A 22,484-nucleotide genomic window follows, 5' to 3' on the forward strand; every position below is an offset into this window, starting at 1 on the left:
AAAAACCTGTTTTCATGATAAATATCTGCTAATCCGTGGCATGATTCCGACCATATCATGAACATATGTTTGTGAATCATAATCAAATGGTGATGTTACAAGGCGTCCATGCAGCGTCAACAACACATGCAAACGCACGAGAATTGCAATACGGGCCCCTGCACCAATGATTCTCCGTGACCTGGAGACACTTGTGATTGAGCGTATGTAGGGACATAGTCTGTCGTACAGACCCTGAAGCAAATATATCCAAGCCCACGCAAGTCTAGAAAATGTGGCAAGTTTAGATTTCCACAGCTTCAGGAGAATGTCTCAGGGCTCCATTTTATTATATTTTTCCTTTTTACTATGAACTTTTTTTCTGTAAAATATGCTCATTTCAGAGACTAGTTGTTAGTCTAGTAGGGACGGGTAGAAGACAAAAGACAAAATGAATACTCGTGCTGTTATACTTTTGAATTATATGTAAGGATATTGAAATTTAGGCTAAGATATTTGAATCATATTTACAATTAAAAGACCCAAACAATGGTCTGTTGTCCAAATTTTTGGTTTTCAACATATTTTCCCAGTCTGTCTCACAGTCACAGAACTATATTATTTCCCCTTCCGCCCAGCCCTTACTGTAATGCTAACGCCTTACATCTGCCAACGCTTAATTCGCAAGTGGTGAGGCAATACGCTTATGAGGGGAAGGGTCCTGTACCATGTTTGTGAGATATCTATGATGCCTTACATGAAGTTGTTAGTTTTTTTTGTGTGATTTTGTTTGTTTTGTTTTCTTTTTTTAATGATCTAAGCAAGTCTAGCTATGTATGGCGTTAAGTCACTGCTTGAAGAAAGGCTTCATTACAATTTTATTTGGTAAATATTAGTATTTCACTGACTCAGTCATATTGTCATATTGGAAATAACATGGCAACCTATCCTTCATTGTGAACGATGATTAAGGCATCATTGTAAAACACAAGGGTTATTTCCTTTGCGTTAACTGACAGGTTTCGGTGTCAAATATTTGGAACTCCGGCCAAAGGTGATGTCATGCTGTCTGGAAATATAGCCTTTATGTAATGCTTTGATTGAAATTAATGATAAGTAATTGTTAAATGTACATATGATGTTCTTGAAGGATAATCTCAGCTGACTCAGATGCTTTGCAGATGTTTTTCCCCACTCGTTCCATACCCGTGAAAATAATTTTCTATATATGTCTGTAAGAAAATACTGTAAAGAAATACTGTTAGTCTGTGAATCTTCCATATTACTTGGTCTTTTTTCCATTGAACATCTGCACACTGATACTTTAAAATAGGTATATGAATAATAATTGTCTGCAATCTGTACCAAATTTAGTTTTCCATTATTTAGCAATGTTCAGTTTCTATTTCCTGGAAATTCTGTACGAAGGTACATTTAACAGTTTCACTCAATAACAGTAACGCACACAGACAATAAGTTTCGGCACTTTGCACTTTTTTGATAGATTAAAAAGTAAACATTTATTCCATGATATCGGGATGCCAAAATGATTAACATAATTATGTAATGTATAACAAATCAGAGAGCAAAAAGCAAAAATGAAAATGCATGAGTATCTTTATTTATTCCGGTACTGAAAAGGCCTCAGGCCTATAGTACACCATATACATTGCATTATACACGTTCAAGGAACAATATGTTTTCGGTGTACAAATGAGTAGAAAATATACATGGACAGGTTTTCAATTTCTTTAGGATCTGAACTGTTCAGCAGTAGCGAAAACTTAAGCCTGTTTGGATGGACATAATATTTTTCTCTTATATATATTTGCTTCGAAGACTACTGTAGTTAGGGCATACAAGAAGAAAAAGATACTCGTCTTCAATTTGTATTGCACAATTTACAAGTTCTATGTTCTCTATCCATATTTACATATCTACCTTTCTCTATTAGAAGTTCATGAGATGAGCATCGGAATCGTGCTAAACTTACTCTATACTTTTTTACATTTAAACATGATAGATAGAATTCGGTATGGATATTGTTTTTAAACATTAGGTAAGTGTCACATTTGCTTGACATAGATAATTTTTCTTGCCAGTTTTGAAATTACATATCTTTTAGTCTTTGAGTAAATGATTTCATGAATTCCGGATATATTCCATTTTCATGGTTATGCCAAATATCTCCAAATCCAGTAGAAAATAATATTTGCTTTATCTCAGTCATCCAGTTTTTGTGTCCATTTCGATCATATAAAAAGCATCATATTATAACATTTCTTTGGTAAGCGATAGGTTGACATGTGTATAATTAACCTTATCCAATACCGAATTACTTTACAATAAGAGTGTATATGTAAAGGAAACCTGCCACATTCTCCATAGATCATGATATTTGGAGTGTTTTGTTTAACACCCAAAAACCTTTTACAGGCATACAAATGTACCATTTCTAATTTTCAAAGTGTATTTAACCCCCAAATTTTGAGTAACAAATGCTGTCAGGTGGTAAACTTTCAGTAATTATCGAAACTGCGAAGTAACCTAAGCTTATGAACTAATTGTAATCACAAGAATTTTCTATAATCTACCCTAGAACTGGAATCAAAATAGGTGTACACTTATGTATATTCCGTCGGGGAACTGACATTTTAGAAAACGTCCGTATGGGATAATATCTAGATTCCGAATAGAAAAGAGGTTATACCACGTACGTATGTGCATGTTTACACATTTAAAACAGTAGTTTACACCGGGAATTATTAATACATTGTAATCATCATTTTTGAAAGAATAGATAATAAGATTTGTGCAGCTATGATCAGTCTGATAACTCATACAAGTGTGCACTAAAATTAGGGACCTACCGGTTCATGTCTGTGCGAACACACCTGTCTGTGTTTTATTGCAATAAGCAGTCTCTCCTTGCATGTTATATATAAGAAGTGTACCTAAGATCAGTTATTTAAACTGTAATGTAATTTCCATTACAAAAAGTATAAATGGTATTTACCTACTGACCAGCTGCAGAAAGGCTTATCAGTAGGCCACCGCCATCATCCCACCCTAGGCCTGCCCAATCAAACACCCCTCCCTCTCACACACATGCACACGCACACACTCCCTAACATACATATCGCTCCAGCCCATAGACCCAATATTTGAACCTTTTAAACAGACATCATGTGTATGTCAAGAAAGGCAGGCACGTTAATAGTGGTGCTCAGTCATGGGTATCACTTCGCCATGTGTTTCTAATGATCTCCGTGCATTATGGCGTGATCCGACGCGCTAACGAGCCCGATGTGAAAGTTACATTACAGAACCATTGAAATACATGTTAAAGTAGTGTTATTCTTGTAACACTATATTTATCAATTACAAACCATTTACGCGTGTACTAAATATATGGCAAACCTAACCCTGGTTATACGAGATTTCAAAGGTATTGAAATGCATGTCCTACAATCACAGCATTTACATATGTTACACATGCTAGAAAGCACATGAAAACAATGGCCAGATTTACACACCTGTTAAATACATGTAAATACAGAGTTGAGTGTTCGTTACTTTTAACACCCTTTTAAACGTGTGTAAATCTGACAGCCAGATGACACGTAGATTCCCAACGTTGTTCATATGGCCGCCGGATGAAACGTATATTTCTTAATGTTAGTAAATTTGGGCAATACAGTCATTTTGTGTGGTGCTGGTCTCAGGTACTTCAAGCCAAGCATATCAGAGGTTAGTACCGAACTTTGTACTTTGCCTGGGATCCACAACATCAACATCTACATTTGGGCGACATCAAGAACTTCTGCTGTTGTTCACAATCACATCATGAACATTGTCATCGCCTCCAAGTTTGCACCCTGTAAATCCCCAGGGCCCCGTCTCCGCTCCATCACCGGGTCAACGACTCCATACGAACATTTGGAAGGAATGAAGAAGTCCCATTAACTTACGCGATGCGTACCCATTGCTGACTCGAAACGTCTCTATATAACACTTGTCATCGTCACTCATGTAGTGTCTTCAAGACATGCGCAAGCAGTGGCAGCGTGTCAGTTCTAACCACCACAGCTTCAAGAACAAGGCCTGGTTCCTGTGCAGGATCTACCACAGCTACACCTCAACGTTCACCCCACAGCCGTCCCGTCACACCCTATCACGACCCAGAGAAACACACTAAACAGATCAAGATTACTGTGCTGGAACTGTTCTCCTGCAAACTATTCAGAGATTCTATTCCATATTCAATTTGGGTAAGCATTTTTCGGTTACTACCTTCTTACGTATTATCCATTACACCTGTCATATGACCAATCTATTTGTCAAAATGTCATTGGTGCAGATGACTCCAACCAACAGTCCCTACGTCAATGACCGTATTGTACGAAACACACTCCGTCAGTTTATCTTAACCATCCCACCCACTTTCTTTCTACTGCTGACAAACTAAGGCCCGTTTGTTCGAAAGAAGAGTAATTTAAAAGCTAAAAGAAAATGAGTATTTGATAGATATGATTCCAGTTTATTGTCAGTTTTACTCGATATGTTGATCATTTAGATGAATTTGCAAGACCAAGTTTGCCAGTCTATGCAATGTGGTTTCTGTGAAAGGGATGCTTCAACCAGGAACCTGATGCATGAATCTTTGTGCCAACCAAACATTATTCAGGCCGGTTTTGTCTAAAATGTTTCTAAGTCAGCCATTGATAAATCCTACCGTGTGTATTTGCAGTTTTATACGAGATTATGGATAATTTGTGAGACACTTTACTACATTTTCCAGATAGAACCTTCGAAAAAACTATGATAATTCATATTTTCTATGAGAAGGTGTGTTTTACCCAGTCCGCCATAGATCATAGCAAGTGGTGTACTTTTTAACTGGGATATGTTTTCTTCGGAAATGTACATGAACTTTTACAATATATTTATAATTGTACAAATCCGCACAACGTTACACCCATATAGAATATGTTTCACCTGCATGGCATCGAATAAATATAGTTAAGTGAAAGGTTATGTATGTGTGATTTACGTAGAACTAAATACAGAGCTTTAGTAGCCTGATCCCAGAAGTTTTATACTGATTTTGTCAATGTATCATTTTATCTGAAAATGAATCCAAAGAAACGTATACATTCAAAGTTAGTCCCATTTAAAGTAATATGCTGTGTTTCGTTAGATGCATTGACCTAAAATGAACAGTCTTTGTTTCACCAGTATTTAGGATAAGCATCCATCTGGCACAATGTGAAGCAAATCAACTGATTTTTGTAAATTCCCGTTTCTGAAAGCGTTAAAAGTCTGTATCATCTATTAATAGCAATACAAATAATATCAGTGAAAAATTAATCATAATATCGAGAGAGGACGATTGCTGGTTATTGTTAACCAACGAGAAATCAAAACCTTAAATGTTTAAAAAAAATAATGATTTGAATGCAGAAATAGCGTCGTTACTTTAGCGACTGAATCCGAATCCCAGTAATGTCTGCTACCAATGTACGAGATTACCTCCCAGTTGACAGACACCCAATTGACAGACAGTCGATTGATAGACACTGAACTAGAAGGTTAATAAGGGTATAATGGAACAGTCCACTCTCCAGCGAGTAGAGTTGGGTGAGCCTGAAACAGATTCGTTACTGAGAAGTTTGATTGTGTGCAAATAGAACTTTGTTGTGATTAAATGCTAATCTGTCTTCTCTTCTCAAAATTGTTTTGACAGAGCCAAGCTGAGACAACTCGCCTTTAGGGCTTCTCATCTGAGTCGCAGGCGAGTCTATAGAGAGATAGACAACAGGATCCTGAGACTCAAAGACGCGCTAAGTCGCGGAGGGAAGACGCCACTTCAGTACCTTGATGTGCTGGCCAACCTCATAGAACTTGGATAACTGGATATGTTTATATGATGACAATTAAGAGCTACTGTGCTAGTTACTGAGACTATGCTACCTATTGAATGTTACTACATCACAAGAAGGGAACTGCATATAGCACTTGTTGAAGCTAGCACACCTGCCCGCGATCAAACGGTCGACAATTTATCCACCCCGTTATGTCAACATCGTGCGGTCATATTCGACCGACCTTGACCACCAGAGCCTCTTCAAATATCGACCCTACCACTGAACCCGTCCACGTCCCAACATACTTAATCAAGTGATGACGCGCGGGTCTTTCCAAAACCAAATTAATGTACGGGTTACAGATATGTCCTCACCTAACACCCTTCTGCGGCAGGGATAGATGATCTAGTCAACTTTCCACCCGACCGAGTTTCTCCTTTCTTCCCTTGTTCTCTCCCTATTTCAGTCAGGGAAGCCCCAAAGCCATTTAGCAATATGTTGCAACCAGTCACTGTATAAACAGGCTGGGCAAGAGAGTATTAATTGATAATTTGAAATGACTTAGAAGCCAATTGACACGGATCACACAGAAACCCGCACCAAAAACTAATGCGGAATCACCATGTGAATAAATAATGTCCACATGTATATAACGAAATACCGTGTTTTATATATCAGACATCATACATGAAGTGTCAGGTATATACTTTGTAAATGGTCATCAGGCAAACGGTTGTTAAATATAATCATTACTTGAGACCATGAGTACTACAAACATACCAGGCGTTACATCCCACAACCAGTTATTCTCATCACAAATGAGACGATCACATCATACATGCGATCAACTACCATTCTAGTAATCTGACACAGAGAAATACAACATGTATTTTACCATATACATTTGAACTAGGACATCGACTGTCAAAGAAACGCATAGACATAGGTAAAAAAATACCCTCTAAAGGTAATGGTATAGATCTGAGTTAACGCTCAGTGCATGAAACCTTTATGAGTGACGGACGAAGAGAGATTAATGTGAAAGGGTAATGAAAGAGTATTTATGTTAAGTGAGGTGTCAACTGTCGGAACCAGGTACAGGGCAACCTCGGACAAAAGAGACCACGCCATTGTTTGGGGACCCTGGAGGGACACCAGTAGTTGAAATATGATGAAGGAAGTAGTAGAGAAGTGAAGAGAGAGGGTGGTGTCAACTGTCGGAACCAGGTACAGGGCAACCACAGCCAAAGAGCAATCACTCCATTGTCTGGGGACCCTGGAGAGACATCAGTAGTTGAAGTGTGATGAAGGAAGTAGTTGAGAAGTGAAGAGAGAGGGTGGTGTCAACTGTCGGAACCAGGTACAGGGCAACCTCGGACAAAAGAGACCACGCCATTGTCTGGGGACCCTGGAGAGACATCAGTAGTTGAAGTGTGATGAAGGAAGTAGTAGAGAAGTGAAGAGAGAGGGTGGTGTCAACTGTCGGAACCAGGTACAGGGCAACCTCGGACAAGGAGCCCACGCCATTGTTTGGGGACCCTGGAGAGACACAAGTAGTTGAAGTATGATGAAGGAAGTAGTAGAGAAGTGAAGAGAGAGGGTGGTGTCAGCTGTCGGAACCAGGTACAGGGCAAGCACAGACAAAAGAGCCACCACGCCATTGTCTGGGGACCCTAGAGAGACACCATTTGTTGTAGTATGATGAAGGAAGTAGTAGAGAAGTGAAGAGAGAGGGTGGTGTCAACTGTCGGAACCAGGTACAGGGCAAGCACAGACAAAAGAGCCATCACGCCATTGTCTGGGGACCCTAGAGAGACACCAGTAGTTGTAGTATGATGAAGGAAGTAGTAGAGAAGTGAAGAGAGAGGGTGTAGTCAGCTGTCGGAACCAGGTACAGGGCAAGCACAGACAAAAGAGCCATCACGCCATTGTCTGGGGACCCTAGAGAGACACCAGTAGTTGTAGTATGATGAAGGCAGTAGTAGAGAAGTGAAGAGAGAGGGTGGTGTCAACTTCAATCTTCAATATGACCTATATCCAATTGTTATATCGTAATTGTCTATACGTTCCCAAAGCAAGCATTAGTTTTGGAGACGTATATAGAACTGTGCTAATGAAGTTCTACATTTACTAAGATCAACATCCAAAAATATAACTGTTTGTGCATACATCAGAACTGAAAGAGTTAGACATTTGGAAGACATTTCAAAATTATATGTATCTGTGGCAAATGATACCCGATAAAATCCACATTTATAATATAGTCGGAATCGTACAATCGACTCTGCTTCCAGCAGAAATTTCTTATGGATATGGAAAGGATTTTGTTTATTGCTTGTATGTAATGCAATAACATTGGCAATAAAAAAATTCAACTTTTGAAAGTGCTTTTCTTTGATTTTTCTACTTGTGGACAAAACTAGTTCATCTTTGTATTTCTGGTAAAGATGGCTCATTCAAATATAACCATATCCGTATTTCAATGGTTATGACTTCAACTTTTAGCCTAATAAATACATCATATTATCCAATATAACATCCTATTTGAGATTAGTGCTATTTTTTTTAAATTGTCATGAGCTGCTTTATTAAAGGCCACCATTTAGTATCAAACAGTCATATTATCGTACAGAGTTCAAACCAGTGTGCAAACGTTATGATCAGTCCAAAACAACCCAGTTCAATATATTCATGACAGTCATCATTAACTGTAATTATGGTCAAAATGTCCAGCTGCAATTGTAGTCAGAATATCCACCTTTTGCTAGAATATTCAGTGTCTGTGTAGTTGTAGTCAGAATGTCCAGTTGTAGTTGTAAGCAGACTGTCCACTTTGTGCTGGAATGTTTAGTGTCTGTGCCTTGCGAACACCCACAGACCTTCAGTGGCCTTCATAACACCGGCATCCTTCCGGCCTGCTCGGTGGCTTGTATCTACCTCCAGATTGTATCTGTAACACAACACAATACTCACGTTCTTTACTGTATTAGCAATGAGACGTTAATGAAAATTAATGACAAAGTAGATCAATTTATCCACGTAACTTTAGTACAATTCTGAAACTGACTTCAGTTTGCACAAACGTTTCAAAACCAAAAAGATTTCTAGAACTAAACATTTCTATAACAGGAACCATTTTTTTATGGATAGACAACTTCTTTATTGCAACGGATGCAACGTTTCGGAGTAGGGACTAACACTGTTATTAAGCAAGTAGATTTCTAGAGTTTGTGCTGTTTATGTCACTGCATGACACATCCTTTTTCAAATAACAGCGGCTGAAATCACATATAATGATTACTAAAAGAAAACATACCTTTGAAGAATTCTTCCTATCATGACCTTTTGCTCGTGGAGGGCGAAATGTTGTCCGATGCAGTTTCTGAACAGTAAATATTAATACGAATAATGCCCCAAAGGAAGTAAGTTTTTCTTGTAATAGTAACTTCAAGAAATCATACATTTGATTTTGTTCATATTACAATATCTTGTCCAGAATACAGACTGGAAATAATTAAAACTTGTCTATAATATAATTATATAATTCTGGTAAAAAGCAAAGTTCGAAAACTATTCCTGTATTTATTCATTATTTCAAGTGTGAAACAGCTGCATTGGCGGCGAAACGCACACATTGAACAGATACTGAGAAGCTCAACTTAGGAATCTTATAATGGCACCTGCTTTTAGTAGAAATTTCTTATGATTTTAGAAAACATTTGATCAAAAACAACTCATACTTTTTGACTGAGGTGTTCATGCCGATATATCAATCAACATCCTGTAAGCTTAAACGGTTAATTGAAACATTGTAGTATAGTCTGTCATTGACATTTTGTCAACATGTTCAGATGATACTACACAGGTCACTACCAACTAATGGAACTCCAGGGACATGAGCGATCTTAAGGGAGGCAGGCTCGACACACCACTACAGCTGTACTGTTACCTCGGGCCAGCTGAAAAGGGGACATATGCGTAGTGGTCCTTCTTCTGGATGTTCTCGGGCAGAAACCGATCAGGATCAAAGACTTCCGGGTCCTCCCACACTTCCGGGTTGTGATGAATGTTCCACAACCCCAGTGAGACGACTGTTCCTGCAGGGAAGATCTTCCCGTCAATATCCATGGGGTGTTCCAGTCTCCGACTGACGTAGGGAGCGACCGTGTGGATCCTCAGCCCTTCCTTCAGACATAGCGTCATATACTCCATCTTGGGGATGTCATCCCTAATAATATATAAAGGTTTCGTTATCCCTTCATCTGCTCAAACATCTCCAACCCAACGGTCAAATATATCAATATATACAGTCTCAACAGGTATGGATCTATGATCTAATATTGGCACTACCCAACCAGGTCATGTGCCCTATTAGAGCAGGGGGTTTACCCTACCAGACCATGTGTCCTACCAGAGCGTGCGGTGTACCCTACCAGACCATTGGTCTACCAGAACGGGTGGTGTACCTTACCAGACCATGTGTCTATCAGAACGGGTGGTGTACCTTACCGGACCATGTGTCTATCAGAAGAGGCGGTATACCCTACCAAATCATATATCCTACCCGACCATGTGCAATATCAGAATAGGTGGTGTACCCTACCAGGCCATGTGTCCTACCAGAACGATTGGTTTACCCTACAAGACCATGTGTCCACCAGAACGGGTGGTGTACCCTACCAGACCATGTGTCTACCAAAATGGGTGGTGTACCCTACCCAATCATGTGCAATATCAGAATGGGTGGTGTACCCTACCAAGCCATGTGTCCTACCAGAACGAGTGGTTTACCCTACAAGACCATGTGTCCATCAGAACGGGTGGTGTACCCTACCAGACCATGTTTCTACCAGAATTGATGGTGTATCTTACCAGACCCTGTGCAATAACAGAACGAGTGGTGTACCCTTCCAGATCATGTGCAATATAAGAACGGGTGGTGTACCCTACCAGATCATATGCAATATCAGAATGGGTGGTAACCATTCTTATTGATGCGCTTTACGAGGTGATGAACCTAACTAGGTGAACTACCCTACTTAGTGATGCTCTTCACGAGGTGATGTATCTGACAAATGGTGTAACCTTTCAGGTGATGTACCCTACCAGGTGATGTGCTCAAAGTGGTGATGTACCAAAGTAGGTCATGGGCCCAACCTAACAATTTATGTGCCCTACCAGGTGATGTGCCCTACCAGGTGATGTGCTTGGACTCTCTTCCGTCCAGCAATGTGTCCAGTTCCTCCTGGATCCTGGTCTGGTACTCCGGTTTGGACGATAGGGAATACAGCGTCCATGATACCCCACTGGCCGTTGTATCGTGTCCTTTAAACAATGAAATATAGCCTAAAAACATACATTTCAAATTAAAGTTATTCCAAAAGGAAACAACAAATACTCCATTTAGCTGGGTGCCGTTGGACAATGTGATCTTAGCGCGGATGTTATCGCAACTCCCAAACCTTAACATAGACTTCCGACAGAGAAAACGATAAGATTGTTTGTACAGCAGCATCAGTGGTCAATATTGTTCGTAGCAAAGTTGAAAATCTTATATATATTTATAGATAAATCCTTTTGTTCTAACCCTTTGTGCCGAGACCACGTCTCTTCGATATGAGCTGCAGGTTTCTGGCTTGTGGACCCCTTTATAAAACCTATTGAATCGTTAATCCACCCGACTCTGTACATGGTCCACACTTAATGCATATGTCAAGACTCACGGAATGCTAAGTGTACTTCAATATTTCACATTCTAAATGATGAACTGAAAGGATGAATTTATTAATGCAATCAGTTTGTCCTCTTGATCAATTGGGGAGGCGGGTAGCCTCGTGGTTATGAAGACCCGGGTTCCATTCCTCACATGGGCACAATGTGGGAAGCCCATTTCTGGTGTTCCCCGCCGTGATGTTGCCAGAATATTGCTAAAAATGGCGTAAAACTAAACTCACTCACTCATTTGATCAATGCATGCTACTTTTGAGACCACATATAAAGTATATAGACACATGACTTCGATGAAATCGTCCATTTGAATTAACATCTAAACTATTTCAAAACTTCTTAAGCTCATCAATCCTGATTTTAGTAGTGACAACGACAAAAATTCATGGTGTAGGATTAATGACCATACCTTCAAACAGAAACGTATCGACTTCATTCCTGATCTCTAGCGGGTTGAGACCCTTGCCATCAGCATCTCTGGCACTGAGCAGGACGTCCAGGAAGTCCAGGTAGCGGGCCTCGGGGGGACCGTCACTCTCCTACACACAATACATTACTACTCCCACCATACCCTTATACCCCGATAATGTCACATACACAGGTTGCACCCAAAATACATTTTAACACACATGACACAAAATACATTGTTCCATACAATAGTAATAATTATAAGATGCTTCCTTAAAATATCATATTTCAAACCTTCATGTCAAATATGACCCATGGGCGGATTACCACCAGAATATATTTAACGTTGAAGTTCACAGAGTGCTACCTTACAAGTATTCTGCATTGCTTCCTGCATACTTAGATTAAAGTAAAACATGGCCCCAAGATACTTACAGTGTTTTCATTTCCAAACTTCCATCATATGCATATTTCATTTTACCCTTTTTTCGCTTCAAGTGAGATTGTAATTTGAGTTGTGACCAATTTAAATTGTGTCAAGAAAACAGCATGTCGTCTGCAAATGATATAGGTACCTTTACCTCCACTATATTCAACATCCGTGAAGATGCGGGTTAGAATTGATCTTCAGCAATCCTACTACCTACTCAGTGCAATGTGAGTGAGTTTAGTTTTACGCCGCTTTTGGCAATATTCCAGCAATATCACGGCGACTGACTGAGTTTAGTTTTACGCCGCTTTTAGCAATATTCCAGCAATATCACGGCGGGGGACACCAGAAATGCGCTTAACACATTGTGCCCATGTGGGGAATCGAACCCGGGCCTTCGGCGTGACGAGCGAACGCTTTAACCACTAGGCTACCCCACCGCCCTCTCAGTGCAACGTTACATACAGTACACTGTTGACCACACAAGAACTGACCAAGGTCTGTCGCCTCTTGTCGATGATGTTTTCCGCATAGCCATGTACATAGTCACACTGCTGCTTGAACTTCTTCCCCTTGGACGTGTTGTCGAAAGATGAAGTCAAAGAAGTGCCAAGGGGTGCTGAATACAGAAGGAAGTTCTTTATCATTCTTGCATCGAATGGAACTACTTCTATAAGTTCCAATGCGGCCTGACAGAGGTACAAATAAGCTGCGTATCTGCGTAAATTACGCAAAAAGTTAGCTGCGTACAAGTCTGTTGCGTAAAAGTACGCTTGAATTTTGGTAAATACTCAATAAATGTGCGTACACACGAAAATGTCAAATCGTAGAATGCGTTGATATGTATATATATATAACTGAAGTATACTGAGAGGTTCTATTTCAGGACATGAACTTGACAACTTGCAGTCTTTCTTATCGTTTCTCATGTTACAGATCAAACATAAATAACAAACACTAACATTTAAACATTTTTATATTTTTAAAATTAATGGAAAACGGCAAAATACCCAATTGAGTTTGAGTGAGATGAGTACAATTTATTGGGTAACTCAAAGGAAAATTAGGATACCCAAGTGTGGTTTGCGGCCATACACATGTTAATTTGTAGCTGTATGAAGGACACTCATAAATATACGTGACAACACACACACACACACACACACACACACACACACACACACACACACACACACACACACACACACACACACACAGAGGGATAGGAGGGAGGAAGGGAGGGAGAGAGATAGAGAGAGAGACACACACACACACACACAGAGAGACAAACAGACAGACAGATAGACACACAAACACACATGTACCTAACGTGTAGGCTTACCAGCCTCAAGAAACCAAACAGGTCTTTATATATCCACAATCACATGCTTACAGACGCTCAACCACACGCATATATACATACGCACATATACCATGCAGCGCTAACATCCAATATCCAAATATGTTGTTCGCAGAGCGTCTCGTACACTTACAGGGTTCGGTCTGTAGCCAGAGTGAGTAAGTCGGTGACCGCGATTACATACGGGTGTGTTTGCCTGAAAAACAAAAATGTTGAATTCAACAGTTTCAAAAGAAATGATTTTGCTAAAAGTCTTGATCCTCCTTTAAGTGCACACCGGAAATGCTTTCCTTGTTAAAGAATGTCCTCCCTGTTACAGCTTAGATGGTGTATCATATCACAGAGAAAAATGCCTTTACATTGTGAATAGCGGTAACTTACATCTACAAAATAGCGTAAGATATTGCTTTTATCAACACCATATATTGGCACCAGCGACACCTATCTTGAAATTACATGTCTGTTCACAGGAAGTATCATATTCTCTACTATATTCTCCCTATTCATCCTACCCGGAAGGTCCGGGTTAGAATATTGATCTTCAGCAACCCATGCTTGTCGTAAGAGGCGACTAACGGGATCGGGTGGTCAGGCTCGCTGACCTGGTTGACACATGTCATCGGTTCCCAATTGCGCAGATCGATGCTCATGCTGTTGATCATTGGATTGTCTTTTCCAGACTCGATTATTTACAGACAGCCGGAATATTGCTGAGTGCGGCGTAAAACTAAACTCACTCACTCACTCATTCCCTATTCATCCATGTTGTTGTCCATTAATTTCAACGTATTCACCAATGCTGCTGTCCATCAAATTCCCCATATTCACCCATGCCCCTGTATTCACTCCATGTCTGTTCATCAAGTTCCCCGTATTCACCCATGCTGCTGTCCATCAAATTCCCCGTATTCACCCATGCTGCTGTTCATCAAATTCCGCGTATTCACCCATGCTGCTGTTCATCAAATTCCGCGTATTCCCGTATTCACCCATGCTGCTGTTCATCAAATTCCCCGTATTCACCCATGCTGCTGTGCATCAAGTTCCCCGTATTCACCCATGCTGCTGTTCATCAAATTCCCCGTATTCACCCATGCTGCTGTTCATCAAATTCCCCGTATTTACTCATGCTGCTGTCCATCAAATTCCCCGTATTCACTCATGTTGCTGTCCATCAAATTCCCCGTATTCACTCATGCTGCTGTCCATCAAATTCCCCGTATTCACCCATGCTGCTGTTCATCAAATTCCCCGTATTCACCCATGTTGCTGTCCATCAAATTCCCCGTATTCACCCATGCTGCTGTCCATCAAGTACCCCGTATTCACCCATGTTGCTGTTCATCAAATTCCCCGTATTCACGTATCTTGCTGTCCATCAAATTTCCCGTATTCACCCATGCTGCTGTCCATCAAGTACCCCGTATTCACCCATGCTGCTGTTCATCAAATTCCCCGTATTCACTTATCTTGCTGTCCATCAAATTCCCCGTATTCACCTATGCTGCTGTCCATCAAATTCCCCGTACTCACCCCTGTTGCTGTATGTTTTCCTTGACCGACATGGCGCATCTCAACAGGATATCAAGCGTGCACATACTGACCATGTTGAACAAGTCGAAACTGGAGCCTTCCTTCACGTGCTTGTCCATCTTCCCCTGTTAAACAATTGTTGATGGGTGGGAGAGAGCGATTTGAGGGCTGTTTATCGATGTAAGTCAATGTTAACATTCAGAACAGACGTGATAGGAAAGAACAATGTGATCCGAATCTCAGATGTTATGGTCAACGAGATGTAACATAAACTGACATTCAGAATAAGTATACACCTGGTATTTGGGAATTATTTTTTTCTAAAAAAAGATCACAATATAGAATCACCATTAATCTGAATAAAAATGTACCAATGAGTGTATATGTGTGCGTGTGTTTGTATATGCGTGCGCGAGTATGTGCGTTTCTGCGTGTGAGCGTTAATGTGTTGAATGAGTGCAGAGGCGGATTCAGGATTTTGGAGAGGGGTTGGGGGTGGGGGCGCATAAATCGTGAATGCAAAGGTTAGGGGAAATGCGCCTCTGGGAAAATGTTTTCGTGGCAGGGGGCATCTAACATCTGACATTTCATCTAACTAGCGCAAACTTGAATTTATCGGAGCGAAGCCGACGAAGGCATGTGCTAACATGTAGTCCACTAACCAGCATGATGTCCACTGCTTTGTTGGTGACGTCGACGTAGGGTTTGAGGATGTCGAAGTGGAAGGCGGGAGTGAGGAGGCGGCGAGATCGGTACCATTTGCGCCCGCCAGCAACCAGGAGACCCTCCCCCAACCAGGGAACAATTGCTTCATATTGGCCCCCAAATCCCCTTTGCTTTGGCTCTGTGCAATTAATGAGATGGTCAAAGCTTCTTGAATGATCACGAAATTGGTTAATATTTGTATTAAACTTTACCGAAACCTACTTGAGATTATTATTAGATTGTTAATTCACATTTCACGTATTTTATCCAAAGGTAAATGCTTAAATCTGTATGAGTATTTTACATTCTTTTAGAACAAACGATGGTTTGAGTCTTTAACAAATGGGTACACACAAATTAGTACATTTCTGGTGGACGTCATGGTGTTGATCATCACTGGCTTGTCTGGTCCAGACTCGATTATGTACACAATGCCGCCATATCAATCAAACAACCGACCGACCAACCGACCGACCGACCGTCCAACCATCTATCAATCCATCCATCCATCCATCCAACCAACCAATCAACCAACCATCCAACCAGCTGACAAGCGACCAACGAACCAACCAACCGACCGACCGTCCAACCATCTATCAATCCATCCATCCATCCATCCATTCATCCATCCAACCAACCAATCAACCAACCATCCAACCAGCTGACAAGCGACCAACGAACCAACCAACCAACCGACCGTCCAACCATCTATCAATCCATCCATCCATTCATCCAACCAACGAACCAATCAACCAACCATCCAACCAGCTGACAACCGACCAACCAACCAACCAACCAACCGACCGACCAATCAATCACCTGAAGACTTGATGATGGCTCTGATGGTATCTGGGTGGTAGACCCTAATGACTGGATGCAGCGGCCCTATCCAGAGTCGGTAGTACTTGGGGAATTTCCTCATCCATTCCTGCTCCACTGCAACACGCTTTTCAAAATCCAGTGGGTACTGAAATACAACCACACTGCAGCGGAGTGCACAGAGGGAATGATCTCCGTGAATGATCTCCATGAGTGGGTGGATGGTTGGATGGGTGAGTGAGTGAATGAGTAGGTGGGTTGGTTGGTGACTGGGTGGATGAGTGAGTGGGTTGTGACTGAGTGGGGGGATGGGTGAGTGGGTGGATGGGTGAGTTAGTAGATGAGTGTGTTAGTGGGTGAGTGGACGGGTTGAGTGAGTGGGTGAGTGAGTGAGTGAGTGGGTGGGTGGCTGGGTTAGTCGGTGAGTGGGTGAGTGAGTTAGTGAGTGAGTGAGTGAGTGAGTGAGTGAGTGAGTGAGTGAGTGGATGAGTGAGTGGGTGGATTGGTAAGTGAGTGGCTGAGTCAATGCTGTGAACATCATTTCAGCTACATCACAGCCTGTCAGTTTGGGAGAATACCACAGGGAGATACAGTCATAGAGATCTAACCTCAAACATATACTACCCATCAAAAGTTTAGACTCACTTAAAGCACTCGCTATATGTTATGCATATATGCATGATTACATCGAAGATGAATTTCTCCACCAACTTTGGGGAACCAACTGCAAACTTTATGCAGATGGATTGCACGAGGATCATGCATTAAATTGCTAACAAGCATGTGCAAATATCGTGCATGTGAACGACTGTGTTGTGGTTTAATTTTTTGTAAAAAAAATCGCCAATTTTCACTCAGTTTCATCATATTTTTAACATGTGACAATAACCTTTTCAACGTTACGAATTTGTTTTACAATACATCATCAGTTCATGTCTAAACAGCACCTTTAAACAGTATGGAAAATTTTGCAAAATCTAGTTTAGAAGAGTTGACTTAAGTAAGTGGCTTCATTTACGCTAGTCTAAACTTTTGATGGGGAGCATATGTCAAGATCTAGGGTCACCGTTCCATTCATGCACTGACATTTTAAACATACTGCAACGAAATGTGGAAAATACAGATAATACTTCTTCTTCACATAGTATCAGCGTTTTTAAATGCATGTCAATGTGGTCTCGGGGATTGTGTACGTCTTTAAAAAGTCATTTTCATAACAGCACACAAGCTCCAAACAGACCCTACTTCAGCCACCAAACTTGATCAATACTACAAAAAGGGGTTGTATTTTCTCCACTCGTTGACGAAGCTGAAAAGACGAACCTCGACCGGAGCAGGCTATGCACACCCCATAACAAGTACCATACTTGGAAAAATGATTGTCACGTTTTCGTGACGAAGGTTATCAACAATACTGTCTGTGGCCACACAGGTTTGTATATTCAGCTGCAACTTTCAAAAAGGCCACAAAATATGCTGTTATAAAATAATATTTCTAACATATTTGTCAATACGATATAATAATAGTTCTGTGCATGGTTGGACAATGTTCAAGTTGCTGACAACACAGTTGTGTAGCCTGTCCTTGGCCTTGTTAAGAGGTCGCCGTGACATTCATATGTGTTGTTGGTTTGCTGGGTCATTAAATATCGCTCGCTCGCAATGATCGTAGATTGACTTTTTATTGTTTTTGTTTAGTGTTTAAAGGTGCACTCAGCAATATACCAGCTGTATACGGCGGTCTATAAATAATCGAGTCAGGATAAGAAAATCCAGTGATCAACATCGTGAGCATCGATCTATGCAATTGGGATACGGTGACATGTGTCAACCAAGTCAGTGATCACGTTAGTCGAGTATTACGACAAACATGGGTTGTTGAAGATCAATTCTAACCCAGATTTTCAAGGGTTCAGACAAAGTGATATTATTAACTAACGCTCCCAAAACTATTTCCAGACGCTTGAAAGTCCATCTACCAACCATAAAACTGTTATTTCATTTTCTGTCACCATTTGTGTTTTATATTTAGATCCATTCATGACTATTCAGAGTGACACACTCTCAACTAAGGGAATGATTTCAACTTTCTAATAGTCATCCTTCTCTTCATTTCAGCCAATATTTACAAGAATTTCAATGTTTATCATACGACTCAGTTATACGATCAAGGTTACAAAACACAGGACAAGGCTTTAAAACAGTTGCATTTTGGACATATGGAGGCCATTTGATAATTGATGCATCTATGACAAAAAGGATGTTCGATGCAATTCCCTATTTGGACTTGTACCATGCGTTCCCGAATCTTCAGGTGAAGAATTGACTTGCTGGTGTACATGTTTAGGACGGGTGACACCGTTGGACAGGAACCGCTCACCTTCTGACACCTGGTATCATCACTATTTGATAGTGGTTCATGAACATGCTCTGTCATTGTCTCTCATGATGTCAATCATTGGATTGTCTTGTCCAGACTCGACTATATACAAATCGCCGTCACACGGCTGTAATGCCGCTGAGTGGGGCGTTAAGTAAACACATGACCATGTTTTATTCAGAATTGTACAATTGACTCTTCTTTAAGCAGAGATGCGTTTCAAACCTACACAACCAAGGCATACATAATAATTCCTCTCTCATTTCATTGCCGTTTAGGGGCGGTGGGGTAGCCTAGTGGTTAAACCGCTCGCTCGTCACGCAGCAGACCCGGGTTCGATTCCCCACATGGGCATAATGAGTGAAGCCCATTTCCGGTGTTCCCCGCCGTGATATTGCTGAAACATTGCTGAACGTGGCGTGAAACAATACTCACTCACTCACTCACTCACTCACTCACATGCCTTTTGGGGCATAAATAATTTCATGTTCATTTATTCCTAATATTTTGACCTGTTTGGACCAGTATTTTAGTACCAGTTTGAACAATAAACGACGCACGAAATGTATCAGTAACAGAGTAAATGCATTATATACAATATTAGCCCCTTTATGCATAGGGTCTTAGATTTTCATCAAATTTTGTGAGCTGGTTTCTTTTGGCAAGAAATGAAAGGAATGAGGTGTCATTTTACCAGTAAATGAATTTGTCCATACTTTTTACACTGCAAAAGTGCGTCCCATAAATTCGACAATATGCAGATGAGTGAATTACGTAATTCATTAGGCTTTGGTGGGGGAGATCAACTTCTTAAATCTTAAAATTGACTCTTTTCATGCGAAAGCTTTCATAGAATAAACCAAACTGCTTTATATATGAAACTATGTGTATTAACAAATTGAAAACTGAACATTTCATGGGCATTCTTGATCCCATAAAATGTTTTCTGATGAACAAAACATCATAGTTGATGAATGTATCCCTAAGTCTTCTGCTGGGGAAGATCATAATGAAATGTTTTTCTATTCACGAGTTTCACTGGAAGTGGCCATGCTTAAAGAACGTAAACTCTACAAGTAATGTAAATGGTTCAACCACTAAACAATTCACTCAGTTTCATTCACGTCTATACTGCAAGTTTCTATCTTCAACAATAGGAGAGAAATGCTTGTTTGAAGTACCAGTCCCCCAAAAAGGACCATATGCAAAAATGGGTTAACTTGAACACCTTCGATCAAGAACAACAATGGCCAAGAACGAGATATACTGACTCACCAAATGCATGTTCCCCGTCTTCCAGGAGAAGTCCTTCGCGCCCTGACAGTTGTTGAAGAAGCTGAACAGACGCTGATACCACACAACGAGTTTGACCACTCGGTACGCCACGTACAGGGCCACGGATGTTCCCAGAGCCTGCAGAGCAGTGTCACGATTCAGACGAGATAGAAGTTGCTGAGTGTCCATCTTTGCAAACCACTCTCTCCCACAATGGCTGTGAATTCTCCTAGACAGCTAAGCGCCACTAAGTGCGGCTTTTATGCTGAGCCATGACCCAGTTATCTGGAGAAAAACACCCAACAACACCAGGACATCCGTTAAGTATGGAGTTCTGGAAGGGACATTGTCGCGTTTTCGCGTACTCGCGCTTTGGTTACTAGTAATTTTGACACTTGTTTTGATAAGGGAGATAACGCGACAATATGCCTTGTTCTATTCACTGACTGACTGACTGAGTTTAGTTTTACGCCGCTTTTAGCAATATTCCAGCAATATCACGGCGGGGGACACCAGAAATGGGCTTAACACATTGTGCCCATGTGGGGAATCGAACCCGGGTCTTCGGCGTGACGAGCCAACGCTTTAACCACTAGGCTACCCCACCGCCCCTTGTTCTATTCAAAAGCTATGAGGTAATAGTGTCTCGATTAACAGCTATGTGAGACTGCCATCTCGTGTAACAGTGGGACATGCAACAGATGCAATGTTTTTAATGCAATTTAAGGATAAGCAATCTTCAAGACCGCTCAAACAAATGATTGCGCATTTTATAACTCAAAGCAAATGTACGATTTTTTAGAGCTGACACTCCGGAATTGCAGTTCATGGGCTCCTTTCACGAAGCAGCCTTTACTAAGGTTAACCTTAACTCCCATTCTTTGATATTGCACTAAGGTTACCTTAGTGACTTACGATCCCCTTAGTGTTTTGTGAGAGGAGGCCCTGATCTCTCATATTAACGACAACATATTAAGAAGAGTACCGGTTTATAGACGTTGTGTACACCTCTGACATTTAGATCTAGGTTTGTTATTATCATTTAAGTCAGTAGGATGTTAAAACACCCATAACACAACACATACTTTTCACATCTGTACAACACATTGGTTTGATAAGTTCAGTATGCATACAGTCATAGAATGACCACTTTTTGTGCAAAACTATAAATTGATTCCGATTTTGTAAATATATATAAAATTTTGTCTCAAACGTTAGACATAGTCTGATGGTTGAACAGTAATTATCATATTCAATCACTGGCACAGAAGAGCCGCGAAAGGATCATGTCTTGTGGTGAGTTTGTATATTTTCCCTAATTATGATTGTTTGGTTGCCTGCATCTCTGCCTTGGTCGACAGATTCTCCAATATGGTACACGACCGTCTAAGACCTGGGCATGCTTGCACATAGCCCCCTTGACTTACGGCGATCGTAACTTCGTTCTTAGTCCTACGATAAGGGGACCAACTTCTTTCACTCCCTCCTGGCTAGTGAGTGAGTGAGTATAGGTTTACGCCGCTTTTGGCAATATTCCAGCAATATCACGTCTGGAGACACCAGAAATAGGCTTCACAAATTGTACCCATGTGGGGAATCGAACCAGGGTCCTCGGCGTGACGAGCGAACGCCTTATCCACTAGGCTACCCCACCGCCCTTATAAGTTAAGAATTATAGATTGAACTGTGGAATCAACTCAAGCTACCTCCACGACCTGAGTAAATAGAAGACAATTGTATTAGCCCTCACGCTTGACCTTTCTTATCGGAACGCTAAGGTATACTGGTCCGGGATTATGTCAAATGCCAGTTATACATCTGACCTTTGGCGAGTGTCATGGTTGGAACATGGTTGGTTAGATTATAATTTTCACATTCACAATTTCAATAAAATAATTGTAAATCTGTGTCTATTATATCCATGTTGATAATATGACCCAGCCTTAGCCAAAGCAATTATCGTCAAAATGAAGGCATTCGTCATATCCATGTCCCAGCCAG

General features: G+C 40.8%; 1 protein-coding gene and 1 pseudogene across 1 annotated transcript; both read right to left on the reverse strand.

Moving 5' to 3' along the window:
• Positions 1-8,157: 8,157 nt before the first annotated feature.
• LOC124286374 (cytochrome P450 4F2-like) lies at positions 8,158-20,687 on the reverse strand. The gene is made up of 11 exons (XM_046722737.1): positions 20,484-20,687; positions 16,829-16,976; positions 15,952-16,148; positions 15,305-15,429; positions 13,905-13,948; positions 12,906-13,030; positions 11,983-12,112; positions 11,042-11,171; positions 9,796-10,074; positions 9,163-9,228; positions 8,158-8,796 (listed from the first exon to the last, which is right to left on the reverse strand). Exons 1-11 carry the CDS (start codon positions 20,670-20,672, stop codon positions 8,694-8,696), a joined length of 1,536 nt encoding a protein of 511 aa, XP_046578693.1. The 5' UTR covers positions 20,673-20,687; the 3' UTR covers positions 8,158-8,693.
• Positions 8,158-22,484, reverse strand: part of LOC124286375 — a 63,696-nt pseudogene continuing 49,369 nt past the window's right edge.

The sequence above is a fragment of the Haliotis rubra genome, unplaced genomic scaffold, assembly GCF_003918875.1.
Source record: "Haliotis rubra isolate DU_JTF1 unplaced genomic scaffold, ASM391887v1 Scf381, whole genome shotgun sequence".
Classification (NCBI taxonomy): Eukaryota; Metazoa; Mollusca; class Gastropoda; order Lepetellida; family Haliotidae; genus Haliotis; species Haliotis rubra.